This window comes from Electrona antarctica, assembly GCF_951216825.1.
Source record: "Electrona antarctica genome assembly, chromosome: 14".
Lineage (NCBI taxonomy): Eukaryota > Metazoa > Chordata > Actinopteri > Myctophiformes > Myctophidae > Electrona > Electrona antarctica.
Genome location: NC_136795.1, coordinates 8,965,556 through 8,973,950, shown reverse-complemented (window position 1 = coordinate 8,973,950; position 8,395 = coordinate 8,965,556). Strand labels below are relative to the sequence as shown.

The 8,395-nt window shown below is 40.5% G+C and overlaps 2 protein-coding genes across 2 annotated transcripts in view; one reads left to right on the top strand and one right to left on the bottom strand.

Annotated features, from left to right (window-relative positions):
* Positions 1-600: 600 nt before the first annotated feature.
* LOC306936313 (retinal rod rhodopsin-sensitive cGMP 3',5'-cyclic phosphodiesterase subunit gamma) lies at positions 601-2,256 on the bottom strand (the record flags this gene model as incomplete). The annotated part of the gene is made up of 3 exons (XM_079519802.1): positions 601-677; positions 1,089-1,129; positions 2,129-2,256. The coding sequence occupies 3 exons, from the start codon at positions 2,254-2,256 to the stop codon at positions 601-603; spliced, it is 246 nt and encodes an 81-aa protein (XP_079375928.1).
* A 5,928-nt stretch (positions 2,257-8,184) lies between these two features.
* The window catches only part of arhgdig (Rho GDP dissociation inhibitor (GDI) gamma), a 70,736-nt gene continuing 70,525 nt past the window's right edge, over positions 8,185-8,395 (top strand). Inside the window, exon 1 of the mRNA XM_079519338.1 lies at positions 8,185-8,395. This exon is cut by the window's right edge and continues 11 nt beyond it. The gene's annotated coding sequence lies outside the window, so the exon portion shown is untranslated.

Here is an 8,395-nt window from a genome sequence, read left to right as displayed (position 1 = left end):
GGCAGTCTTGATGAGACAGTGATCCGCTCTTTTCATTGGATTTTACTTTTTATTAGACACTTCTGCACTCTTAAGAACACAAACCTACGTTCAAAAATACTAACGGGATAATCAGAGCAACAACCGACGAATAGACCATAACGCTGGGCGTACATACTGTGACACTTTTCAGCATCGCAGCAAAATCATAAAATAGATTCAAAATCCCGATGTTTTTAAAGCTCGGGGACAATAAAATAGAAGATTAATGACACTGCTTAAAAATATACAGGATGATATAATTGTACATCTGAGTGGCAACAGGCTAAACAGCCTGATAATCTCGCCATGCACGTTCTTTTGTGTACTTCATACCCATTCACTGGAAAGCTACATTGCCATAGGAAGTTGCTCCCTTACTACACCACGCAACCCCTGGTCACTGAATAGGGGCGAAAATCTGGAATCTCCCAAGGGCCCTGGGTTCACATTGTTATTGTGGAATGTGTGATGTCCATGCCAGCCACACTGCATTAGAGAGCGAGGTGTGGGGTGTGAGGTTCAGTCTCTGGTTTTGTTTCAGGATGCAGATGGAGGGTAACGTGATGGGTTCTCTTATCATTAGATGATTCCATACTGGGCCAGTTCATGCAGCTCCAAGTGATTGAACGCCTCCCATGGACAAACCACTGTGTAGTCTGGACCAAGGGAAGAAAGTGTAAATGTAGCAACACAGTCTACGAAATGATTTTGAACACATGCCATTGTAATACTGTGAAGACTTTAATATATTAACATTTATATTCTATCAACAGTCACTGTCACAATTTACAGCATGTTACTTAAGGGAAACCCCATTGAGAAGGATAATGGAAGGGAATTACATTTTCAAGTGACAAACAATTCATGTCACAATTTTTGCGGGGAATTCCGCTTTGTCAAACCCACATCATCGGACATGATACCGTCAATAGGCTCAGCTAACACAAATCTCAAGTCAAAAGTACCTAATCCCAGTTATCTACTGTGGGAAACGTGGAGTAGGCCTACTGACAGCGGGAAGTAGCAGAAGGGATCAAAACTGTTCTGGGAAAGGATGCTTTACTCACCAGTGCCAAGCCCTTCCATTCCAGGGATGTCATCTCCAAATCTTTAAAGAACAACAAAGACATGGTCAGAATTGATCTGGTCTGGATAACAATGCACGGTGGTAAAAGCAGGTGGCAGGTATAAACATACTTATAATGCACTTGACAGTTATATAACACAAAAGTTATTCATTTAAGCACTTAAGAATTAATAATGCGTTATAACAATATCAATACATTTTATAATGTCATGTTCAAGTACTGTATCATAATACTTAATAATAAAACAATGTATAATAATAAAACAATACTTCATAATTGCTGGACACACTAACTGTCTTAGTTATATTAGTAATAATAAAATAGTAATATTTTATAATGCATTATAATCACTGTTATAATGCATTATAATGTAATTATGACATTTTGCTAGTTTTCTTTATATTCTTTATTATTTCCTTTATTATTGTTCGTATTGTTGAGAAAGCAAAATAAATTGTATTTTTATAATTATTATCGGGCCAAAAGAAAAGATTTGTGTGATGAGTAAACATGCAGTATTACGATACCTGACCATATCATCATAAAATATAATGTGTTATTTTTTGTTATAATGCACTGAGTATTTATGCATACTTATCCTACTATAAATGTGCAAAATCTGTCTGTGTATGCATGTCTGTAGTTCACGTATCTCGAGAACCGTCCAACCGACCGACTTCAAACTCGGTGCACGCATTGCAAACAACCCGAGGGAGTGCTTCTCCTGGCATCAAGTCGGTCGGGTAGGCGTTTGTCCAGAACCGCCGATCTGACTTCAAAGTTGAACTCAGCCTAAGTATCGTTGAAGACCTGCAGGCGTGATGCGCCAAGTGGGAAGTTGGCCGAATCAGCGGATTAAAATATATATATATATATATATCGGCAGAACCGCAATCAATATGACGTCATAGACTGGCCTATAGACTCCATATTTGGGCATGCCTGGACAAAACGGCAACTACATTTTGCATTGAATCTTGAACTCCATCAGGAAGTATAGATAAACTTGAGCGCTCTACCCTTTCACCCCCTTCTTTGGAGGCTTGCTCTTGAACTGTCGGGTCATCCTCTGTTTGAACTTGGGGGGTCCCCTGCGAGGCGTGGTGGGGCCTGACGTCACCTTGGTGGGCGTCGAGACGTCGGCCATGGTGAGGCTGCAGGAGGTGGTGGAGCCGCTGCTCAGGCTGGACTCTGCTGGGGTCAGATCAGGGCCTCTTCCAGGATCTGAGGTAGGCTACCTGTGGACGCTGGTTCTGCACGTAATGTGGGCAGCGGTGGAGAAAGTACTCACATTTTGTACTGGAGTAAAAGTATCAATACTGCAATATCAGAGAAAAGTCAGAAATTCAAAATTGACTTGAGTAAAAGTACAGAAGTATTGGTATTAAAATGTACTTCAAGTACCAAAAGTAGAAACTACTCTTTATGCAGGATGTCTCATTTCAAGTTTTCAAATGTATACAAATCTTTTGAAAATAGCAGATTTACAAGCTAGTAAGCTACAAGCTTACAATGCATCGCATCGCGACGCATTGTGAGCTTGTAAATTGCCTATTTTCAAATGGTCAAAATGTATATAGGGCTGAAGTGGTTAATGCATGTTTTGTAATTATCAAAATCTACAAAGTAACTTGTAACTGCAAATTTCAAACAAATAGTAGTAGTGCTGGAGTAAAAGTACAATATTTGGATCTGAGATGTAGTGGAGTAAAAGTATTGGATATTGGAAATATTCAAGTAAAGTACAAATACCTCAAAACTGTACTTAAGTACAGTACTTAAGTAAATGTACTTAGTTATTTTCCTGTGGATGCTGCTTCAGGGTTCTGTGTCGTCTCTGTCTCCAATAGCGTCCCTTTGGGATATTCTTGATGTATTTATCCTCTTAACCCTCTTCCTGGAAACCTCTCTCTACGCTCTGTGTGTCTCTCTTCTTTCTTCATGCGTTATTGCATTATTTGTCCCTTAACATTTGTAAGCAGGTTTAAATAGACTCTCCAGGCTCCTCCCATCCACGTCACTTTGCCAACGCGCCAACCAATTCACTCCTCATCTTCAACGTCCCTTCTCTGCTCATACCAGGCCGTCGTTCCACTGTGACACTGTGAGAGGGAGATTGACAAGTTGGGGTCTTCAGGAGTGTTGATTGACCCACTACGGTTGACTGAATGTAAGAGAAAGAAAAGTAAACATAGTAAAATCCTTTGTGTTAATTTTACTCTGGAAATGGACCATATACTCTCAGTGTTAAATTGACATCAGGATTTTGCTGTGTACAGACAGTGTTATGCAATAGAGTCTCTCCACGGGTGAGCTTAGCTATCGATTTAATCAGAAGACTATCTTCTCCCCAATTCCATTAAGTGTGTGCCTCAGCTTTCTAAGCAGCTTGCAGCTTTCCTAGGGAGGAAAATCCTCTCATGTCAATCTCCCTCAAAGACAGACTGTCAGACACTGGACAGAGGACATTAAGGGGGTTAATTTCAAAACACTGTCATATACACACACACACACACACACACACACACACACACACAATGTTTTTTTTAAAACAAGACAACCTGGACAACCTTAAGCGTGTGTGTGTGTGTGTATGTGTGTGTGTGTGTGTGTGTGTGTGTGTGCGTGCGCACTTTACGTGACTTCTATATAACAGTGGATCAAGTGTAGGTTCTAATTGGAACTAGTTTAAATGTACATTTATGTGACAATCATACCCCAGTTTATAAGAACAAAATCAAAGGCACACAAAGTTATGAAGATGAAAGACAACACCATTCCATCCAGTCATCTCCTGGCTTTGATGAATGAGCTGCCCCAGCTTTCGGACACCTCTGGGTCACCCCCCTCCCCCATAAGCCACATATGAACAGGGGAAGAGATAATCTAGAGTTTTACTACAGCAACCTCACTTAGACAAAGAGATGCTACAGAATCTAATGTCCCAGGCCAGTATACTGGGCATCTGGACTGAGTTCTATCTGAAATCTGTGTCTGGTACTAAAGTCTGCTAGCCTGTGTGTAATGCATGTGTGTGTATGCCTGGAGTATAATATATTATTGTGTGTGTATTTAGGGGAGGTAACGGCAGTCACGTTCAAATCGTTTAAAAAAAACATACTCTCCCAATCCCAACACTATTGTTCCAAGCTTCAGGTCAGGGCATAGCGCAAAAACTGTGACAAATGACATCATTAATTCACTTGACAAGAAACAATGCTGTGTAGCACTGGACTCTTTGTTGAATAATTTGACTCCACAGAGCCCCCACAGAGAATGTTATTAATGTATCAACCGGGCAACATTAAGCTTCTTGGTCACGGAGCAATTGACTGGTTTATTATCTCGCAGGGAGAACACAATACATTGAGATATATATATATTTTTTAGAAACTATGCAATGAAAGTTCAACTCCACTCCAATGCGAAAGGGGGTATGTCCACACTGCAACCCATGAAAGGGGGTATGTCCACACTGCAACCCATACCTGCCAACCCTCCTGCACGACTCCTGCGCCGGCATTTCTCCTGCTTATGGGGGATTTCACCATTTTTGCGTGGTCAAACCCGGTCAAACCTCTCTCTCATCAATGAGAGTGTGAATGTTACTCTCGCTTTATGTATATGATGGCTGAATAAACTCCAGTCCCACAAAGTGTACATATACAGTATCAAACTCCCCAAATCCACCAGAATACTGGAAATTACTACTCTTCTAATTTGTTATAAACCAGACCCCTGCTTGGTCAGTGTCACCTCCACAACATGAGGGGTTTACACAGACCCCCAGTAACATACCCTGTACAAAGTCCTGGAGGTGTAGACACCTCATTCACTTCCCAGTAACCAGGCCCTGGAGGTTTGCGTGTTCCAGTGTGAGACTGAGTCATCAGGCAGAGGCTCTGAGCCGAGACACACACACACACACACACACACACACACACACACACACACACACACACACACACACACACACACACACACACACACACACACACACAATATGTGAACTACCTTACTGTATGGCATGGTTTTAAGTGTTTTCATTTGTTATTGTGGAATATGATACATGCGGATAGTGATATGTCTGGCTTCTGTGCTGATTTATTGGCTTCATTTTCTCATTCAGCTTAGCGGCTTTGGTGGAACTGCTATAATTTATGTATGGGATCTGAGGTTATCACCACCACACCACAGTAACAGGCCACCATCCATTAAAATCATGGTACTGTAACATCATCTCTTGGTTTACTGGCAAGGCATAGTGTTCTGTTTATTTACATGGGACTACAATAAAGCATAATCCCAGTTTTTGAGTGGGGCGAACGCAGTCTCTTATTTTTAATAACTTCTGTTGCTCTCCATGTCAGTGTCCTTGTCGTCCTCGGACATAAATTTTTCATTTAAGGACGACATCTGATGTGGTTAACTGTGTGAGGATGTCCGCCTTGCCTGTGTACACTCTCCCAATTGAATCTGTAGACTTCTCTGGCAAATGAACGAGGAACAGATTGTATCAGGACCATGTACCCCACCATCACATTGATACAATAATATTCAAACGATGTAAATGCATGTCAACAACCACAAATTGTGAAAGTAACAGTAAACAGCTATTCTTTAAAGCTACTGTAATGTTTTAGTAAAGTTTGACCATTAGAACTGATTAAAAAGATTGCCATTTCCATTTGACAAAAGGAGAAAGACGGGTGGGGAGGGAAGCGCTTTGCTGAGACTATAAAATAGTCTGAGAAAGTCAAATCCAATATTTTGAACGAGCTGTTGGATCTGTCCACAGAATGTAAGACTTACATTTACAGTGTTTCGATGAAAAGAACATTTTGGAATATATAACAGTAAATCCAATGGTTAGTAGTTATTATCCAGGTCGATTATAGAATTGTGGCACTAATTGTGGCACTTTAATCACAATGATTGGTAAATAATGCTGATTGTGAAACCTTTCTTTTTCCATCCTTTTTCATAGCATGCTTTTAATTTGTCCAAGTCCAGTTTGGGAGACACTGTTAGTCACATAGCCTTTATAGGCTACATACAAATTTACTTTCAACAAAACACAGCATTTTGGTAAAAAAAAATAAAAAAAATAAGAAAGAAACCAATACTACATTTCTGGCCTTTGAAAGCAGAATAACAATACTCAAGCACCCTTTTGCATGGGCAACGGTTGGAAGGGGAAACTCTGACTCAAATGTAAAGGTGAGCTGAAGTGAAATAGTTTGTCTAATGACATTAACAGCTACACAAACATGATGTTAACAATGACAAGACAACCCTAAGTCTTGGCGATTAAATCAGCCATCCAGAGAAGTGTTTGGCTTGTTAATTAGAGATAAAACTACTTACGACCCTCTGCGGACCATTTTATTTTTACTCATACACACAATCATCCCCACAGAACCCCCCCTCACACACACACACACACACACACACACACTCACACACACACACAAATCCCTTACAGAGAAAATGAGCTTGGCATAGTCTGACAGGGGCTAAGAAGCTGAAAGCTTTATACAGTACATTGCTTGTTGTGCATACACACACACCAAACACACACACACACACACACACACACACACACACACACACACACACACACACACACACACACACACACACACACACACACACACACACACACCTCGAGAGGAGAGAGAAATAAAAAGGAAGTGTAGTAAGGCACAGAAGTCGTGACTCATGCAAAAAAGCATTGAACACTTGAACACAACAGAAGTCAACGGCTGCAGAGATTGTGAAATATACAACATAGCCTACAGCCTATTAGTATTCCTACATTTACACACACACACAACACATGCAATTGCATAGTGCTACAAGTTCCAACACATGCACACTACTCCTAACAATATTGAAACAATATTTGTTTCAATATTAATCGCCACTATCATCATACAGTAATACAGAGTGCTGTGATTGAAATCTGGTAAAAGAGCTTGAAACAGGACATTCTGCACAATGAGTTTTTAAGTACATTTTGATGCCAAAACGTTTGTACTTTCACTCAAGTACATTTTTAATTCCGGACTTTTACTTGTATAACAGAGTATCTCTATTTTGCAGTATTGTATCAAAATTATACTTGAGTATATACTCAAGTATAATTTTAACTATAGTTCCAACTTCCACGTACCACTGCCCTTTAGTGAGGATTTTCTCTCAGGCTCCACTAGATGGCAGACCAGGTCAAAGAACACAGAATATTTACAGACCATCCATGGAGCTCGAAAGTTCTGTCAAACTTTATGACAGTGTAGCCACTCCGTGACTGTCATGAAATGAAATGAAATGATTACTATATTTACCCAGGGTATCTGGGCTAAGCTCAATAACTTGTTTCCAGCCAGGCCCTGCTCATAGAACATTTCATCGTAGTGGTTCAATGCCTTGTTCAAGGGCACTTCAGCTGTGGTAATTTTAACGTGTCGGACCGCTGATTCGAACTGGCGACCTTCCGGTATCAAGACCGCTCCGCAATCCGTTCGGCCACCGCTGCCAAATTGCAATTTCGTTTGGTCTTAAAATAGCACGTTGGTTGATTGGTTGCATCATTGCATGGGGATATTTTGTAGCCTGGCGCGGCCAGATTAGTTAGTTAGACTATAGTTTATTTATCTCAGTCATGTTTAAACAATGCAGTTGAACATACCTGTACATGATGAATTCTTGTTCTGTTCTTTTTGGCTATATAGTAGTGTCTATTTGTACGTCTCTAAATGTTTTGACTGGAAGTGTAATGCTTTATTGGGTCGTCCACTCACGGTTAACAGTCTTTGGAGTTGTGCTTGAAATGTACTGTAATTCTGCAAACTGTTAATACATATTTCAATCAATCAAAAACAGAATGAGGGTTACAAAGTTACAGTTTGACTGAAAAGGTTTGGGCTGAAGCCGAAGCTTAATTATTATGTGCGTGCGTGCGTGTGTTGTGATGACAGGATGGAATTACAAATGATTAATTTTAATTTACAATGCTTTAATTTATAAAGGCGTCGGGTGCTGAACTTAGCAGATCTCGGCTCACAAGGCATTGTGATGCGAAACATTAGTGACTCGTGACCTTTGTAGAGGAACACCGTCGAGCATAAGTTTAGAGTAAATCTTGTCATACATAATACTGCAACACATTTCACCCACAGACTCATTTCCTGCTCTTTCTGCGAGAGGGAGAAGTTGAACGAACTTGCTGCTGCCTCACTCACTGCTGCCTGGCTGCCACCTGCTGCAAACTTCTAACAACTTAG